Below are 19,499 nucleotides of genomic sequence, written 5' to 3'. Positions count from 1 at the left end.
CAAACCCTGCGGTTTAACTGTGCAGAAGACACTCTGGGGAGGGGACTTGTCTCAAGGCGCACAGCAGAGTGGCAGAAGCAAAAGCAAACCCGCCTCGCACTGTGAAAGTCGCCATTTATAACCCGTGGGGAGGCGAACCAGATCCCAATGCGCCTTGTGCCCCCGCAGGGCCTACCTTCAGATTTGAGAGCTGGCCAAAGGTCTTGGCACAGACGTTGCACTCATACTTGATCTTGCCGTTCTGCTTCTTCAGCGGGTAGGGGAGCGTCTTGTAGCCGGTCATGTTCCTCTTGTTCTTGATGAGATTCACGGCCTCGTCGTTGCCGCCGCCGGGAGCGGCCGCGGCCGCTGAGGTAGCTTTGGGCTGCACCACGTGTTCGGCCGTGGCCGCGGTGCCGGCCGTCGGGGACCCGCTGGTGGGGCTGCAGGCCTTGTCCTTCAGGCTGGCGGCCGCCCCGGGCAGGGAGAAGGCGCTGTGCGACGGGGCGGGCACCAGCACTTCCCGGGGGTGCTCGGGCTGCAGCAGCCGGCGCGTCCCCTCCGACGGCAGCGAGCTGGGGAGGGAGGCGGGCGCCAGCATCGGGGGAGGCAGGCCGCCCCCGCCCAGGAGGCCGCCGTACACCGGGTACAGCCTGGGGAAGAGGCCGAAGTTGTTGAGGCCGTTGATGTTGCCCACGGCGCCCAGGCTGTTGCAGTTCATGCCGTAGGGCGGCAGCAGGAACTTGGGGTAGTGCGCGTTGTAGGACGGGATGAAGGCGGGCGGCAGGTGTGGTGCTGGCGCGTAGCCGGGGTAGGAGCCCAGTCCTTCAGCGGCGCCGTACGGAGCGTTCAAGTAGGCGTAGGAGTCGCGGTGCTCCTGGGCGCCGGGCGCCAGCGGCGACACGGCGTTCCCTGGGCTGCTGTGCGGGCTGCAGCTCTGCAAGCTCCGGTCGGGGCTGCTGCGCGCCGAGGGGCTGGGCGGCGTGGAGGACGGGATGGGGGAGTGCGTGATGTAGGTGGGCCTCTCCATCCCGTAGGCCAGGGACGCCTTCACAAAGTCTTCCGGGAGAGGGGCCCGGATGGGGTACACCACCCGCGGGTAGAAGGGCATGTCGGGGCTCCCGTTTTTTCTGAAGTCGTCCGGGCCCTTTTCTGAAGTCAGGGGTGAAATGTTGGAGCGGTACAAGTCCTTTCCTTTGGGAGGGTGGGAGTCCAATTTCAGGATTTCTTTCACGCTGTATTCTCTCTTTGGGACGTTCCTGGGGCAAAGTTCATGTTTCTCGGTGCTCTGCTGCTTTGGATGGCTCTGGATTTGTGCTGAAATAAAGAAAGGGTGATTACTCAGAGGGAGACAGAAAATTGAAGCGACGTTGGCTCAATATGCTCGCTCCCCGAGCACACCCGAGCCACAGCTGCCCCGAGAGGGACACCTGGCTTCTCCACGCCCACTCATTCTGGAAGGCTCAAGCCACTCGCGTTCCTTCTCAGCAAAAGCGGGTCACTGGTGCGGGCATCGAGCAAGCAAATAGCACCGTTTGGATTTATTTTGTTTCCACTTGTAGAAACCTCATGATAGAAAAGTTCTGTTCCACCTAGACTAGGAGCGCCTCCATGAAAATGGGGTGGAAAAATACCACGTGTGTGTGGGGGGTGTCACTGGTTAATAGAAGTCATTCTCATGTTCACGATTTACCTAAAGGAAATCAGCACACCCTGTGAACTAGATGTGAAAGATTAAGACTCATTTCAAGTAATAGGCAGTCATCAATTTTCATCTTGATTCTTGTTTAATTGAATTTGATAAAACCCTCTTCAAATTGCCTCTGCCGAACAGATTCGCAACGTGATGTCACCCCTTCCACTCGATTTGCTGACAACACCAGAATTTCACTGAGGCCCTGGTCTAACCAGGCTCCCAGTAATGCTGTCCCCTGGAATCACAAGGCGTGACATAGCCATCTCTGCCAAACCACAACAGGCTCTTCCCGAGCCAGTCCAATTACTTAGAGCACCAAAGAAAACAGGCAGCTGAGATGAAAGCATTCATTCCAAAAGATGGCATGTTATTACTCTGTCAATAGACTGTTTAGGAACAGCAGCAATGAGAGGACAGTTCCAGGTAGTCCAGGCCATCGCCAGCCCTGCTCCATCCCAACACATGGAACAAACAATACCTTCAGGAAAACACCAGCCAGAGCAGGGAAAACCAAAGGTAAAATACAGGCTGCTGACTTGGAAATCTGGCAGTTGGAGGGCAATGGCTCCAGCCTGAACACCTGCCCCAGGCGTAGGCGTTGGTTGAAGGCATCAGCCATTGGTGGGTGTAGATGCCACGAGGCAGGAGAGCTCCTGGCCTTGGCATTAGAGAGGACAGGCACCTCTGCGAAAGTATCAGTTTGTTGTCTTAAAAAAAAAAAAAAAAAAAAAAAAAAAGTCCCTGTCTGATTTAACCAAGAGAGAACTCCAGGCTCGATATCTGATAGGTCTCTAGAAGTGAACTCTGTGGAGCTCCAGAATCTGAGCTCTTCAAATCCATTCTCTGGCCTGACAAGCTTGAGGGATTCGATTCCAGTTTGAGAGCCCCTCCGAGAGTGTTATCTCTGCTGGCTGTTATCAGTTACTCCAGGGTGAGCCAGCAGCCCCAGAATAAACACAGCCCAGACACTATCAGGGAAGATGCTGATGGGGGCAGTGATGGAAGGCTTGTTGAGGGAGAGGGGTTTCTGAAGCCACTAAACCAAAATAAATATCCCCTTATCAGGCCAATATCAGTCTTTCAGTGAGGCTCAGCAGGCAGGAAGTTCAAATTGTCACTTTTGTTTTTTAAAGCTGAAATGGTAAAGGAAGAGAGACAACTCAGTTGGAAAACTGATAGGCAAGGCATCTCAGAAGCCGCAGGAGAGGATTCTGAGGTGAAAAAGAATGATTTGGAGGCATCCGCATAAGCTCACACTTTAAAAAAAGATGTCCACCTAATAAAATAAACACATAGAAACTTCACCACCGTAACTTTCTGCCATTTTTATGTGGCAAATTACATCTAAGCCTCGTAATTTTTTTTTTTTACGGTGGCTTCACCACTCTCTTGGTTCGAAAATTTAATAAACGAAAGTCACAAGCAAAAAGTCTGTCTGTCCCTACCACCGTCCCTCCTATTTATTCTTACTAAGCACCTCAATAATCCAATTAATGAGCTGCAACAAAGCCAATGAATGAGCCAACAGACAAGAAATTTGGAATTGATAATATTCTATGCAAACTACCGAGCACAGTGTGCCTGGTGTACAGAAAATCCACCATAAATGTTGCTCTCTTATGCCTTCATAAAAATACATTTATTTCTAATTACAAAACCATATCCAGAAGGCAATGCCAGCCCCCCTCCGGTGTTCCAAGGTGGTGAGTATGGAGTCTATAGGAGGTTCATTTAAAAAAATCCTACCTCAGCAGCTGAGTAATCAGTGGAGCTGGTGTCATTTCTGACCCTCCCACTCAGCAGCAGCTTGAGTTAACATGAAAAAGAAAATCAAGATCTGTTTTTGTTCTTAAATCTTAAATGGCTGTAGGCGGACAGAGTCATTTCAAGAGTGAACGGCTTCTGAAGGCTCTGAATGGCTTAATTATGCCGACTCACATTTTCGATCTATAATAAGAACCCCCAAGACTACAAGAAAGAACCTAGAAGTTCTGCAGTAGGCAAAACAAAGTCTGTTTTCAACTGAAACTGAGAAAGCAGATTAACATTTAGAAGTCTATAATTTGGTCAACTGTTTTCTAGATGGGTTAGTTAGATAGATAGAAAAAAAAAAAAAACCAAAAAACTTGAGAGGGGTGGGAGTTGCACTTAAATCCTTCCGACTCCTTTTCTCTGGCTCTTTCAAAACGCCGATTTGTGATGCCGGCTCTTGTTTTTCTTCACCTCAGTTTTCTTCCAATCTCCTCAAAACTCTACCAAGTGAACCATCACTGCCACTTTATCTTATTTTTTGTTTTGTTTTTGTTTTTTTGGTTTTTAGGGCCGCACCCGTGGCATATGGAGGTTCCCAGGCTAGGGGTCCAATCAGAGCTGTAGCCTCTGGCCTACACCACAGCCACAGCAGCACCAGAGCCGAGCTGTGTCTGTGACCTACACCACAGCTCATAGCAATGCCAGATCCTTAACCCACTGATCGAGGCCAGGGATCGAACCCGAAACCTCAAGGTTCCTGGTCAGATTCGTTTCTGCTGCGCCACAACAAGAACTCCCATCACTGCCATTTTAAAGCCTTCACAGAGGTTCTGACACAGGCTTCTATTGTGCTTGAAGCGTGGAAGCCGACACAACTCATGTGAAGACACAATCTACTTATTAGCCCTGATGAAATAGTGGAAATTTTCCTGATTGGTGTCTCACTCATCAGTTACCACACCTGAGACAAATGGTTTCACAATCAGCAGCAGGAATCTTGGCTGAACGGCACTGGTTATTGTTAACGCTCATTCTTTACTACGAATACTGGACAATGAATTGGTACCTGAAAAGGGTTAAGTCACCATTTAGAAAAAATTCTGCATAAATACAAAGGGATATTCGAGGGGACAAAGGTACTTTCTGGCATACACAAAAGTTGCTTCTGGACACAGAGAATAAGCCTCTGAACCTTAAAAATGCCATGCAGAGCCTTTCCTTGGGGAATTAAGCTGCAAGGCCTTTAAAGCCTTATTTCGCTTGGCAGGAGGTGAGGGACATATGTGACAACACTTCTTCGTGGTTGGAGCAAAGTCACCAGGGTGGATCATCTCAAATGGAGTTAGCGTTCTAAAAAAAAAAAAAGTCTTTCTCCAAATCCACGAATGACTAAGCCCCAGGAATGCGAGAAGGCCCCTGAGAGGAAGTGAATGGCTACGGAGACAGTCAGGAGGAGGCAGCCCGTCGGCCTGGGAGATGTCCTACTTGAATATGAGTTGCCTTTTACCACCAGGCCCCTGGGCCTGGTACCTACAGATGGTGAAGTAGCTGCAGGGCTCCTGGGATGCTTGGCACTAGTGATATGATGGCGACTCGGGCGACTGAAGAGAGAGGAGGGAAAAGAAACCGCCACCATTGGCCAGCACCTGCTTACATCCACCATGCTCATGTTGGACGCCAGTTTGTTTCCAAACATGCCAAGACTTCTTCCTGAAGCTCAAGAGTGCACTAAGCTTGAGTGTGTAAGGACACCAAGACAAATTTAAAGATGACCGTATGGTGGAGGTCCTTAAGCTTTTATAGCCCCAGCTTTTTGGACAACTACAAATATACTGGCAATCAGAGGGGGAGCTGGTGATGACCATATCGACGATTGATGAATTTGGGTAAAGGGTCTCGGAATTGTTTGTACTGTTTGTGCAACTTCTCCTTAAGTTGGAAATGCGATCAAAACAAAAGCTTACTGGGAGTTCCCGCCGTGGTGCAGTGGGTTAAGAATCCAACTGTGGCATCTTAAGTCGCTGTGGAGATGTGGGTTTGATACCTGGCCTGGTGCAGTGGTTTAAAAGATCTGGCATGTTTGCAGCTGTGGCTTGGATTCAATCCCTGGCCCAGGAACTTCCATATGCCTCAGGTGAGGCCATAAAAAAACAAAGAAAAAAAAAAAATCCTGCCCCAAACAAAAGGTTACCAAAATTTCAGCATTTAGAATGTGAAAACTTTTAAACCAAAAGAAGTTAATTTTATTTTACTTTATCTTATTTTGTCTTTTTAGGGTCATACCCGAGACATATGGAGGTTCCTGGGCTAGGGGTCGAATCAGAGCAGCAGCTGCTGGCCTACACCACAGCCTCAGCAACGTGGGGTCTGAGCCACATCTGAGACCTACACCACAGCTCACGGCAGTGGCAGATCCTGAGTGGGGCCAAGGATCAAACCCTTGTCCTCATGGGTACTATCGAGTTCATTAACCGCTGAGCCACAATGGGAACTCCCCCAAAAAGAGCTAATTTTAAAAACTGCCTTAAAACTCAGCAGTTAGAGGACACACCATCATAGTTACAACAGGTTGGAATTTTATGGTAAATCTTCAACCATTCTTAGAGATCACTTGAGAATGAGTAAAATGAAGTAGCCCCCTGCAGAGAGGTCATGACAGGAACTTCAACCAAATAAAAAAGTAAAAGCTTATATACCTAAGGAACTGAGAATTTGTTCAGATAAAGTGATAGGTGGTTACTGTAATGCTGATCAGGAGGTCAGATAATTAGGTTTTTACCATAAGGAAGGAAGCTAAGCTATAAAGGCTTTATAGTTATCAGTTATCCATTTTGAATAAGATTTGAAAAATTATAGCCCTGAGTTTTTCTAGAAACAACCTCTTACAAGGTTTCACATCACACCAGAACTTGATAACCAAATATGCATCTCTACAATATTTCAATGTGCATTTTAGGCACTGAAAAAAATTACGACACACCAGGAGCTGTACTTTGCTTTTTTGGCATGTCAGGACCAGTCTCTAATATCCTGTAATCCTATCTGCCCCCTTTTGGAGAGATTAGCACTGGACATAGATTTCTTCCTGTAACTTTTGGAGCTGAACACCCAAAGTTGCTCTCAGTAGTTTTTAAATGATCAAACTTCATTCTAAGGAATAGAGACTTAAAAAAAAAAAAAAAAGTTTTCCTCTTCCCAGTCCCTGGTTTAAGCCACCTACTTGGCCCAACAGAGAAAACCATGTAATTAAACAACGTGTCATTAGCACAAAGGGGCAGAACTGACATTACTGGCATTTTTAATTTTTTTGTTCTGTAATCCACTTACTGTCATTCATCATTGTCAGCTCTCCAGGATAAGGGTAGTGGAGCCTTTCCGCAAAGTCCCGACAATACCACACAAGAAGCTCCTGGTTGGCAGGAATGGGCTTAATGGTGTAGAAGTAGATGTTCATGCCGTTCTGACAGGCGGCCAGGTTCTGCTCCCGGGCAGAGTGTGCTGGGTTCACGTAGCGCAGCCAGTTGCTCTTCTCCTCATTAAAGCCGTCGATGAAGTGGTGAAGCTCCCCTCTGGAATAGATCTGCCCAAAAGAGAACAAGACACACTGGAAAAGAAAGCCCCGAAGCAATGGAAAGCTTTCCCCGGCACCTCAGAAAGGTACCGCCCGAGTGGGCTTTCTGGTCCCTGACAGCCTCACTTGAAAAGGAAATCAGTTTAGCCGGAGTCCTCTTGAATCAGCAGAAATAAGGGCGGAAACAGGGAAGGCACCCGTTTGTCAGTTACCTTTTCCATTTCAGTTTTAGTGTCTTTTCATGTTGGGGGCGTGGGGGGGAGAATGAAACAAAATGTCGTTTAAAGAGCTCCCTTCAGAAGGATTAAACCACCACCTAGTACTATTTCTGCTACTGCGCAGTGAATGGCTCACAGGCGATGCCACTAACTTGAGTTCCGATTATGCTGACTTTTAATGCTTTGAGTCACTGGGTATTGGACCAGCCTGACTGAGTACGTCAAACTGAGTCTCTCAACGTTTTCTATGGCCTCTGTACTTGCCCGTTTCCTACACCCCCGCCTGCCCGAGCAAGGCTAAAACTATGCAAACATCCTCCACCCCCAAGCCTCCAAGTCCAGCAGTGACACTTGTTCATCTGAATACTTGGAACCTTGCCTTTTTGTGGAAACACTGGGTGGGGCCAAGGTGAACTTCACCTGCCACAACAAAACGAACACCGGGACAGAAGCCAAAAGTTGACAGTCTACTGAGAAGTCACTTTTCCTCTTGATAAACAGCTTTGGCCTTGAGCTTTCTTTCAAAGCCAAAGGAGAGGAGAGGAGGTTGGCTAAGACACCACTCACAGAGCCACAGGCCTGGGGTGTTTGGAAAAAGAACTGGAAGCAACCAGCTTATTCTTTCAAGACAGCAACCAAAATGAAGAATTTGGTTTGCCCTAGAGTAAGAGTAATTCTGGTTAACAGATGCCCTCAGGCCACTCGGTGAAAAGGCAGAGGGAATAGGAGAAATGAACATCTACATTCTTCCTGAGCCGGCTTTATAAACAAACTCCTTATCCTTCCACAGAAAAGCTTCTCTTTCCCTCCGTTTAAGATGTACCCACCTTGTCTTCAGACTTAAGAAAGCTCCCTGCATCTACACACTCAGTACCTGCTTAGCTGCAACTTGGGGGCTCCAAGCCGGTGGGCAGGGCTCATAGCAGAAGTTTGGCTCTAACCAGACAGCAGGTGATGGCTTTGTCCTTAGTCACCTACTGATTATGTTCGTGTATAAATTCTTTCTGCATTTCGCGTCAGCGTTATCAGAGACAAAAAGGAACTCTGTCCCTTTAACACGGGCAGTAAACACCAGAATCACTTTCTTTTAAGAGTAACTTCCTGTAAATTGTGAAGGGGGAAATACATGTGGCTTCATCAAAGCAGCTTGTGAGAGCTTTTGCGGTGTGTTTTGTTAAGAGAAAATGGAACAAGGCTGGGTGAATTCTGCTATCAAGAGGGGTTTTCAAGTTTGTTTACTCTGATGTGCAAACTTCCAGGAACATGGGGTTCCATCGCTCTGCACTTCGCTGGGCGGAAACTGCTTTCTAAAGCTACGGCTGTGTTGATTCCAGTCAGCCTTCCACGGACTACAATTTACTGTATCCTCATTTAAAAACAGAAATGTCGATGCCATGAAGTCACACACGCACACACACACACACCCACAAGAAAATAAAGTAATGATACGTCAGGTGGATGCCGCTCCCTCTCACCCTCACAGCATTTCCATATATTATCAAGAAGATTAAAAACGTGCTGACTCATTGCACAGTTACAAGAAATGTCACTGGTTTCTCAACTTGAACATCCCTAATCTTCTTTGACTGTGTAATTTGCATGAAACTTTTTCTTTCCCCACAACAGATGTTCATATTCCTGCCAGCAAAATCAGGATGCTTTGAACAAGCAGTGGGAAGTTATCTCCCTAGAATATCCTTTGCACGTGAAAGAAAGACCTGCTTCAAAGAAATCCTCCCAAGGAAAGCACTTCAGTTGCTCAGAGTCAATCTTCCATGAACCAGAGAACTGGGACAGAGATAGGAGGTTTGTAAGTATTTCTTGTCTTTTTTCAAAAGAATCACGCATTAAAGAGACTTGGGCTGGATTGTCTTAATTCTGACCTTCCACTCCCAAGAATTACACATCACGATAGCTCACTTCTGAGAAGACCTTACTGGCAAGAAAGGTGAAAATGCACTCCCATTTTGCCAGGTATCAAATATTCAGGTATTAAATATACTTTAAGCATGAGTAATTATTAAATAAAATTTGTGAGCACACAATTCTTAGTGGACAATTCTCAGTTTGGGAAATACTAAAGTATTTCTAAAAACACACAACTTCCTGGATTAAAAAAAAAATTGTGTTCCTTAGGAACAGTTTCTGAATGATCCCCAAATATGTCTCTTATAAAGATACTTGTCCTAAAGATATAAGCGTTCTAGGTAAATACTGACCAGAGTAAGTGTAATGCAATTTTTGTTGTCACCATGTACATGTTCCTTAAAAGAATTTAAATAATGGTTTCCCAGTAATTATGTACATGTTATGCAAATATATATTTTGGGAGTTCCATTGTGGCTCAGCAGTAACAAACCCGATTAGTATCCATGACCATGCAGGTTCAATCCCTGGCCTTGCTCAGTGGGTCTGGGATTCATCATTGCTATGAGCTGCTAGAGGTTGCAGATGAAGCTCAGATCTGGCCTTGCTGTGGTGTAGGCTGGCAGCTGCAGCTCCGATTTGACCCCTAGCCTGGGAACTTCCATATGCCCTGGGTACAGCCCTAAAAAGAAAAAAAAAAAAAAAAACAATGCTTTTAAATTTAGTAAAGGAAGTTCCTGTCATGGAGCAGTGGAAATGAATCTGACTAGGAACCATGAGGTTGCGGGTTTGATCCCTTGGCCTTGCTCAGTGGGTTAAGGAACCGGCATTGCCCTGAGCTGTGGTGTAGGTCACAGACACGGGGCTCGGATCCCGAATTGCTGTGGCTGTGGTGTAGGTCGGCGGCTAAAGCTCTGATTGGACCCCCTAGCCTGGGAACCTCCATATGCCATGGGTGTGGCCCTGAAAAGACAAAAAAAAAAAAAAGCCAAAATAGATAAATAAATATATTTAGTGAAGGTATCTTTATTTTCTGAGAAAACAGAGTGTCCCAGAGAGCTCTCTGGGAAAAGGGAAAGCAGTTCGAGTTTTTCTCTTTTCATCTTAATCCAAGGTCTTTTACTCAAAGATTCTATCTATTTAGTTCATCTGTGAGGTCATTTCTAACTGTGATCTTCTAAAGGGAACTATACTGGTGGACTCTGACGGGATGTTAAAGGAAAGTTCATCATCTTGAATGACTGTAAGCATTTTCCTTATGCTATGGGAGTAACCAACATACTGTCAAATCCAATAGGTTTATGGTACAGATGCATTTAAACAGGACTAGTCATGCGGTCCATCTCCATTCCCCGCGCACCCATCCTTCCTTCATGGCATTTATTTTCCAGGTAATCCAGTTATGATGACTCTTCCATTCAATTAAAGTTAAGTCAGCAAGAAATCAAGAAGGGGTGATATCTAAGGCTTTGGTGACTCATTACTACTTCCTTGCACAAAAATGCAAATGAACTTAGCCTTGAAGCAAGCAGCAAACTGTTTCCTTTCATCACAAAGGCTCTAATGAATTGCAAAAATTAAGATTCACACAGAGACCATATCTCCATCCCTGTGTTTTCCCTGAAAACGGGGCTGTGTTTTCCAAGCCAAGCATTTAACCAGTTTCATCATGCTTTGCTTAGAAAATTCCGTGTCCGTGGAGACCCTGAATACTTGTGGTGAGCCCCAGGACAGGTTGAAAAAGGAAGTGACCCAGCAATTTTAGTTTCATTTTTTCCCCTTAATAGTTACTGAGTCTGGAAAAATTTCCCTACTTACCCGCCAAAAATATTTCCTGTTGGCGTTCTTGGGAACTGTGTCGTTGGTGTAGATTTCACCTATTAGAGGTCCAAAACGTGTTCCCTTTGGTATGTATTCTTTACTCACCACTCCAATAACCTAAAGGGGGTAAAAGATAAGAAACAATGACTTCAACGGTAAAATGGTAATTGATCCTTTCATCTGAATGAATTGAACTGTCACATGGTAATACAACCAACAATGACAAAACTGTACTATGGAGAGCAGACATTAATGGTGCTTATATAATTAGCAACGAGCTTAATTTGGGGGAAAACCATCTTTTAAACTCTTAGATCATAAGCAAATACTGGACCAAGTATACATAGTCAAATTCTCCCGTGACTAAGGGTCCTTTATTTTTACTAATACTGTTTATGCTAGAAGAAAAGACAGGGTAATCATTCTATTTTAGAACGAGATTCAGACACTGCAGAATTAGATAATGAAGGTTAGACGGTTTCAGCGTTTTCCTAGTTTCCTATTTCTTCTCCCCCAAACCATAAACACAGTGTGTTGAAGGGGAATAGAAGAGTTTTAACCTCAGAAACCAAAATAATGTTCCTTGGTTGTTCCACAAAGGCCTAAAGAACCAGAAACAAAACATATTCTATTTTTTTTTTTCATTCCAGATGAGGTTTTTTTTTTTTTCTTTTTTCTTTTTTCTTCTTCTTAACTTGTAAGTTCTCTTTAATAGAAGAACGTTCTTCCAAGTAACTTTGTTCTTCTCTAGCATCTTCTTCTGAACAGTGGTCAAAAGTCTTCCTTTGAAATGGAATTTATACCGAGGAGAGCTGTGGGTTCTAAGATCTGAGGAAATGACCTTCTCAGACTGGATGCATCACAACGTTTTGACTTTATAGGGCCTTGCTAAAGAAACAGGTTAACTATACCAGTTCCTCCTTGATCGTAAATTTCTTAAGTGGGGGAGGGGTGCAAAAAAAAATCACCAACCACGGATCAGGAAGCAATTCATCACTATTCAAAAGAACTGCTCTGTAATAGTCCCTTACAACATTTTGCAGTTCTTTTTCTTTTGGTTTTCATTTGCTCACTTTCCCATTTTTATTTTCTTTTTCCAAAACAGCTTACCAATCACTTACTGAATACCTTGCTGAAATGGGCCAAGAGGGGAAAGAAAACGTAAGACCGATTTCCAACTTTTATTATCCCCAGTGGCTCCTTTACATTTCTGCACCCGAAACGGTCAGCCCGAACACAGGAATCAATAAATGTTCACTGTGGAATCTAAGACTTTTGTTACGACATACACCAATACCTCATTAAATCTCCTCCAGAATTTAGGCCTCCATTTAAATGGATATAGAATAAGCACACCTACATGGTTGTGATGGACCAGTCTTTCTCAGATATGTGACTTATCAGCCAATGATTTTTTAAAATTAATATCTAATATAGAAGCCAATGGACCATACTCAGACTGGAAAGACAAAAAAAAAAAAAAAAAAAAAAAAAAGTAAGAAAATTTCCTATAGCTAACACAAGCTGAAACAAGGTTGGTGAGCTAGAATGTTATTTTTGGTCCTTTATGAATTTCTGGCAGAGAGCTGAAAAAAGCAGATGTTCACTTCATCCTCCTCCTCTGCCTCATTTACATCTATCTGCCCTTTCATAACAGTTCATCGTTATTGGTATATGTTGGCAGTGGGGGGCGGGAGTATTTGAGAACAGTTTTGAGATAAAAATACAGACTGAAGCTTAAGTAGACCTATTTACTCAAAGGCTCATTGTTTATGATATATTATTGAACCAAATTAATTGGAAGAATTCAGGGAATCAGCTTCCATGACACATAAATCATCTAGCATTCCTATCTGAGTGGTTATTCCATAATATTAAAACGCCAAACAGGGAAAACAAATAATGTCATTTGTTGGTGAGCCAATAATTAGCAGTTGATATTTTCAACATATCCACTTTAAAGCAGTCATTTTAAGAAAGGTACTCAACTGGTTCATCAACTTTGTTTTAAATTATAGTCTCTGGCAGACAGTGTCTTGGGAGTCAGAGCTTGATTACCCACAAGCAGCATTACATTGAGGTCAGGGTTTTTCTTCTGAATTGCCATTCTTTTAACCATGGGCCTTGTGGTATTCAGCTATCAATCTTACACTAAGAAAACACACACCCTTTTCTTATGATCCAAAAGAAGTCACCGAGCATCGTGTTCCTACAAAGGAGTTTGTAGAAGACATAAGCTACCCAACGGCCTTTGAGCACAGCTACAGGCAAGTCACTGAGGAAGCTGTAAGGTGGCACTTGAAGTAGCTCTTGCCATCTGAAACCTTACGCATGCAACTCAGTGGGCAAAACAGGAGAACAATGAAAAAGAGGAACGTCGGTCAAGGAAGAGGAAAGGGAGGTCTATGAAAATCCTCAATCCCAAACAAATAAAAAGAGCCTCAATATTAGATTATCTTTGCAAGTGGGAAAGAGCCCTAATATTTTAAGTTCTGTGATGCACTGGGCATGGGCCACAGATCAGCTCACACCTATAGGTGAACAGAGACACCAAACCATAGAATTGAGGTCAGAAGGAAGTGTGTAGCTTATATACCACCTCGAACTCTTCCCAGTCCAGCATCATAACACATGATCAACACCTTCATCTCTACCTCTGTCTCTGTCTGAGACGTCATTCAAAGAGGATCTAAGAGCTGCAACTCTAAGATTCCAATTTTAAGATTCCAGTGCTCAGCTAGGTAACTGGAGCAGGGATAGGAACCAGGACAGTTTTTAATGGGAAGTGGGAGACCAAGTCATACTTCTCTCTCTGGCCCTGGCAAGATCCGGATGTGAATCTTGGCCAAGAACGTTCTATCTTTGGAGCCAGCACATAAAACACGGGAACCTGGTGTGTGCCATGAATTTCCCACGGCTAAAAAGACTAATTGAGAAAGGGTTCACCTAGGTCAGGAAGGAAATGTTGCTGGAACTGACCAGGGTCCTAAAGCATCACTGCTGGGGACTGGCTGCTATGTGTCATCCCAAAACTGGAGGGCGCCGGCCTCAACACTTCCCTGCCCTGCCTGCCCGCTCAGGGCAGACCACTTCACCACGTGGGCAAACCTGTCTGCCTGTGACCTCAGTTACACAACACACCCTGATGTCTGCGGCTTGCAGACAAAAAACAGGGCTTGTTTTCCATTTTACAAAATGAAGGTGGAGTTCCCATCGTGGCTCAGCGGAAAGGAATCTGACTAGCATCCATGAGGATGCAGGTTCGATCCCTGGCCTCACTCAGTGGGTTAAGGATCCGGCATTGGCATGAGCTGTGGTGTAGGTTGCAGAAGTGGCTTGGATCTCACGTTGCTGTGGCTGTGCTATAGGCGGGCAGTTGTAGCTCTGATTAGACCCCTAGCCTGAGAACTTCCATGTTTCGCCCTCAAAAGACAAAAAACAAACAAACAAAATGAAGGTGTCACAACTTAGTATGGGTGGAGTGGGGGTGCTGAATGAAAGTCTGATAGCAAGGCAAATGAAATTTTTTTAAAAAGCAAATTCCCTCTTTAGGCATATAAGCTTAGAGATGCATGGCAATGAGTTTTAAGTAGAAACATCATTCAGGTCTAAATCTGGTATAAGCATCCTCACCCCAAATTATATCAAAATCATTGTAATTGCTAGCTCTTTCTTCCCCTCCCCCTCCACGAAAATGACTCATTCAATTAAAATTCTATTTTGAATACCAGGATATTTGCATAGAGATGACTACACCTCTGCAGTGGACCAAGACTTCAGCCTGTACTTCACCCCATTTTTTTTAAAGGGGTGAAGTAGATAGAGATATTTTTGGAAGCTTTCCTTCTTAGTTATCTTTATTTTAAAGGCAATGTGGCTATGCCTCGGTCCATGGTCTCCCCAGTAAAAGGCAGAATGAAAGGGAGTTGCATGGTTTGGTGAGATACTTTTTACACATGGCCTTAGTTAATAATGGACTTCAATCAACATGGATAAGCATCACCTGATGCCTATTGCCACACAATTCTGGGAGGTCAGACGCAGAGCCACAGAGTCTCTTCAATGCAAACACCCTCAGTACAGACGTACCGCGCCTAGAACCTGAGTGTTGATATCTTTCTGTATTCAAGTTTTCACAGAAGATTATTTCAGGAGGACAAGGGGAAAATCCCCCTAAAAGAATAGCCCAGCAGTTTAAAAAGTTTTAAAAGTTTTTTGAATAGTAGGTCTATATTTGGTTTGAGTTCTGGAAATAGGAAGTAAGAACGGCCTCATTAAAGGTGCGGAATGATTCTAAACCAAATCTAAAAATGAGGGTCAAGATCAGAAATATGGTTTGTATGTTTTGTTTTTAAACCAAAAAAAAAGGTGCTGACACATAGCACAAATTCATAATGAAAAATGGTTTTGTTAAAAAAAAAATCCCCAGGATGTCAGCACAACAGCACACGGTGTAACATCTTCTGCTACTTAAATGAAAACATTTAAAGCAGGGCAAGATAAATCAGTCAGATAAAAACTACACGTACAAAGGCTTTTTTTCCTCTTTCCACAGCTCGTGGGTCTGAAGGAACCAACTGCATAACAACAATGTAAACATTTCATCCATCCTGAAGGTGTCTGTTCTAGAACGGGTTTGCCACTATCACATTCTCAATGGCTTAATTCCACGGTTCTTTCGCCACCTCAAGGGAGCTGTCCGTTGCCAAAGTGCAAAAAGGAAGGAGGGGAAAACCAAAAAAAAAAAAAAAATAGGTACACATTCCAGAGAGAGCCTCGGAGACGATTACATTTAAGTTGGTTTCCTGGTTGCTTGTATGATGAGGGACAAAAGATGTACTGCTCCCTCTTCAAGCATTTCCTAGTAGAGGAAAATGGAATAAGAGAATCCTGATCCCTTATTAGGTGGGTTTGGAAGGAACCTCCTTAGGAACACAGGCCCTATATGCTTTTTGGGAATTGAATGCACTGAAACAGGGAGCTCCACATTCAGAGAAAAAATACCAAACAAGCTTAATAAAGGATCGGGCTGAGATATGCTAAGACAATAAATAAAACCACAGTGACACCAAGAGGGGCCAGTGTAGCACAATCAAGAAGCTCGGTTGGGGAAGTCTGAAGAACTTTGCTCTAGCTCTAACTATACACCTTAAGTGACTATCTTTCTGAACCTTGGACTAATGCTCTAAGGGCGTCATTCTATTTAGCTTTGATTTTTAAGTAGAATGATGAAAAGTGAAAGACTTAAGAGCTGAACTGAGGGTAAGAACACTGCAGAACTAAAAGGCAAGGGTGACCCACAGAATGGAGGCCTTTATTTCAATTCCAAGGGGTTGGACAGGGCAACAGAGCACAAATGAAACCTATGAACATACCAATATTTGGTCAAACTTGATATTCCGGGGGGCGGGGGGGGGGAATGCTACACCTTTTAAAGCCATAGGCACAGCCAAATTTTAAATACTCAAAGCACACAGTGACTCCACAGGCCACATATTAAGAGCCTTTCTATGCAGAAGAGTGTTACTTTCAGAAAGAGGTGTAATTAAGGCCAATCTCTGGGGTGAAAAAAAAAATTTTTTTTTTTTTAGCTGTGCTGGGCTCATATGGAAGTTCCCGGCCTGGGATTGAACCCGTACCAGTTTTGACCAGCTGCGGCAGCACTAGAAAGACCCTTAACCCGCTGAGCCACAAGGAAACTTCCTGGGGTGAAAATTTTGGTAATGTCCAACTACAATTTAAATTTTGCTTTTTGTGAAATCAGCCTCCTTTCTCCCAGCAGGAAAAAAGAAAAAAAAAATAATAAAGAAAAAGAAAGAAAGGTTGCGCTTTAATGAAACTCAAAGGAGAGTCGCTCAATTTAATTTTAGACAGCTGTGTCACCCCCGCACCAACAACACTGAACTCAGATGCACAAACAGGAAAGAGACAAAGTATTTCCCAAACAGGCTCTACACCCCTTCAAACGCTGTTCCTTAGAGAAGGAGGAAAGTGATGTGACTCAGTTGTAATAGTCCCAGTATCGCATTCTGGATTCCTACAGCAAATGATCCCCTTTCCACTCCTTTCTGAAGGCAGTGAGAACTGACAGTGACCTGCAGTGGGGGCGACGGTCTGGAAGGGTCCATTCCTTCCCCTAAGCCCGGCAGTCGACCAATGAGAGCAACTGCAGTAGCTGAATTCTCAAAACAAGAGGTGGTTCTGCAAGTTATTTCAACAGCTAAACATCACACCTAGCTATAATCATTATATAAAAGGGTAAACACAAATCCTCTGCTTCATTCCAAGTTTGGGTTTTCAGCCCCTTTGAAACAACAAAGAGTGTACCCACTTCAGAGGCTAAGAAGGAATGGGCCTGCCAGCCCAGCCAGAGCAAAGGAGCTGTGCAGATAAACAGTGGTTAGCGCTGAAGTCATGCGGACAGAGGACACTTTTACACGAACCTCTTCTCCATTTATACCATCAGTTCATAAACACGTCAAGGTTTTGAGAATAATTTTAGAAACCCAGCTAATAAAGCCGGCTCGTTAAAAAAGAATAAAGCCATCTCATGACCAAAAGGAGACAAAGGAAACATGAAAAACATTTTTTTCCCCCCTACCAAAAAGTTTTCTCCCTCAAAAGCTATTGTACAATGAGAGGTCAAGGGCCGGTGAGTCCAGAGTGGCCAGATATTTTCTCCAAGTTGCTGACAATCTCACTCACCCCTTGCTGCCACTTAGCTCTTCCAGGACGTGTCAACTTGCCAAAAGATTTAACTGTTTACTAATAAGTATGGAACAGTGGCGGGCTGGAGAAAATGAGGAGGGGCCCACTGAGGGCAAGAGAAAGCAATGAAAGAAGTGAATTAAGTGATCAATTATTTACTGATACTTAAGAGTTTCTCCCAGGGATACCAGGCCTCAAGGGCAAGTAGGGAGATTTGGCTTCAGGTGCCAGTCTTCAGCAAGAAACCAGAAGCTTACCTCTTTGCTGTTGGTGGCATATTTGAAAAGCAGATTCCTTGGTAAGGATGCCTCTGCCTGAACCGAAATCCCTCCATCGACGCCAGAATCCCAGGGGTGGTCGTTCACAATGTATGTACACTTCTCCTCAAACTCAGCTTCTGTCCACAGAGTCATATCCGCGTCCTCCATGTCCATTTTCATGGTCCCCTCGGTCCCCACTGCCAACCCTGGAAACTTCACGGCACTGGAGCTACACTTGGGGGCAGCCTGGAAGAGAAGGGAAAGGCCTTTAATCCCCATTGTCCTGTGGCTCCTCCGAGAGGCTATGACTAACACAGTCGTCTGAAGACTTTAAAAGCAGATACAGAGCGCTCGGTACAGTTGAGTAAGAGCCAAAAAGCTGTATAAAGAAGACTGCCTTGGAGAAGCAAGGTTTTAAGTGCTTCCCTTGGTTTAAAAAAAAAAAAAAAGTGGCAACCTCATTGGGGGAAATAGTTTAAAAAAAAAGAAAAAGAAAAGAACCACCTCTGAACAATTCCCAGCTTTACCTCTCAGGGCAGAAAAATGCTGTAGGCGCCCAGTCCTCTGTCCCTGGACGCCTGGGGTCATGGCCGCCAGACCCTCAGCGCTGTGGAAAAGCTGCCTCAGAAAAGTGTCACAAACAAGGAGAGGAAGAGGAAGGAGCTCTGTCTGCCTCTGAATGAAGCTAAAAATGGAAAGCGCGTGTGGTGCAGGAGCGGAACCCAGCCTGACTTTTCCAAATGGGGAAGACTGAACTTTCCCACCAGCTCCCAACGCAAAACAACTTTCAAAACAACTCCCCCCCCCAACCCCCTCTGCAGCGCGATCTCTTTCATCCTCTCACATGGAAGGCTGAAAAGGGTTGCATCCTGCCAGCATCACTGAGCTGCATCTTTTCAGAAACATTTGGACCATAGGAAAAGAGGGAGGAAAGATGGGGGGGAGGGGGGCGCGACAACTCCCCGCAGTTTCTTTTGACCGTGGGCATCTTGAAAAAGCAAAAAACCGAACACAAGACTGTTCAATAGAATTCCCTGGAGAGAATTCCTTTAGGAGTCCTCGGCTACAAATAGCACTTTCCATTTAAATCTGAAAGTGTACGAATTCCCAGAAGTCGCTGATGGGCTACAGTTTACTGTAACTAAAGTTATAACAAATACAGAAGACTGAGAAAGCGAGCTCTGCTTCCACTTGTAAATTGAGAAGGGTATTCCCGCAAATCCTCCTCACACGCAGGAAGAGTGCTTTCCAGAGAGAGAGAGAGAGAGAGAGAGAAGAGAGGTAAACACCGTCCGCAGTTTTCCCATACCAACGCGTTGGGGGAAAAGTCGGAACGAGGGTAGCATTTCCATGTAAGAGCGTGTCCTCGTTAGAATGTAAACATAACACTGTCGAAGTCCTTCAGGGTGGCTCTTACCTTCTAGTTCTTCCCTGAATATGATGCTCTTAAAAAAAAAAAAAAAAAAAAAAGTCGGATGCGAAGTTGTCTTTCCCTCCGTGACGATTTAAAAGTGCTCACGTCTATGTGGTTGCCACAGATATAGTCACGATGCCAAATAAATGTTAAAATAAAACAAAAAATTTAAATGAAGCCGACCCAAAATAGTCACTTCGTGTGACGGTGGGGT

General features: G+C 44.5%; 2 protein-coding genes across 19 annotated transcripts in view; one reads left to right on the top strand and one right to left on the bottom strand.

Annotated features, from left to right (window-relative positions):
* Window positions 1-19,499, bottom strand: part of PRDM1 (PR/SET domain 1) — a 113,170-nt gene that overhangs the window by 1,669 nt on the left and 92,002 nt on the right. For 10 of the 14 annotated variants that reach the window (XM_084961669.1, XM_084961648.1, XM_084961686.1 and 7 more), the window contains 4 exons: window positions 17,869-18,117; window positions 10,901-11,020; window positions 6,755-7,007; window positions 176-1,296 (listed from right to left, as the gene is read on the bottom strand). In XM_084961669.1, coding sequence (XP_084817795.1) covers window positions 176-1,296; window positions 6,755-7,007; window positions 10,901-11,020; window positions 17,869-18,051 — 1,677 coding nt within the window. In that variant the 5' untranslated portion in view covers window positions 18,052-18,117. Of the gene's footprint in view, window positions 1-175; window positions 1,297-6,754; window positions 7,008-10,900; window positions 11,021-17,868; window positions 18,118-18,375; window positions 19,182-19,499 lie in introns of those variants that run through there. The other 4 variants (XM_005659340.4, XM_005659342.4, XM_084961711.1 and 1 more) reach the window with 4 other exon arrangements.
* The window catches only part of ATG5 (autophagy related 5), a 234,153-nt gene that overhangs the window by 188,586 nt on the left and 26,068 nt on the right, over window positions 1-19,499 (top strand). For 3 of the 5 annotated variants that reach the window (XR_014833090.1, XR_014833114.1, XM_085004864.1), the window contains one exon: window positions 8,843-9,022. Coding sequence is in view for 3 of the 5 variants with exons in the window: in XM_085004864.1 (XP_084860990.1) it covers window positions 8,843-8,995 (153 nt within the window). In the remaining 2 variants the exon portion in view is untranslated. Of the gene's footprint in view, window positions 1-8,842; window positions 9,059-19,499 lie in introns of those variants that run through there. The other 2 variants (XM_085004834.1, XM_085005246.1) reach the window with 2 other exon arrangements.

This window comes from Sus scrofa, chromosome 1 (genome assembly GCF_054392235.1).
Source record: "Sus scrofa isolate SSC_HxYL_T2T_F1_AM1 chromosome 1, Sscrofa_HxYL_maternal_Yorkshire_Landrace_v2.0, whole genome shotgun sequence".
Taxonomy (NCBI): domain Eukaryota; kingdom Metazoa; phylum Chordata; class Mammalia; order Artiodactyla; family Suidae; genus Sus; species Sus scrofa.
This window is presented reverse-complemented; position numbering and strand designations above follow the sequence as displayed.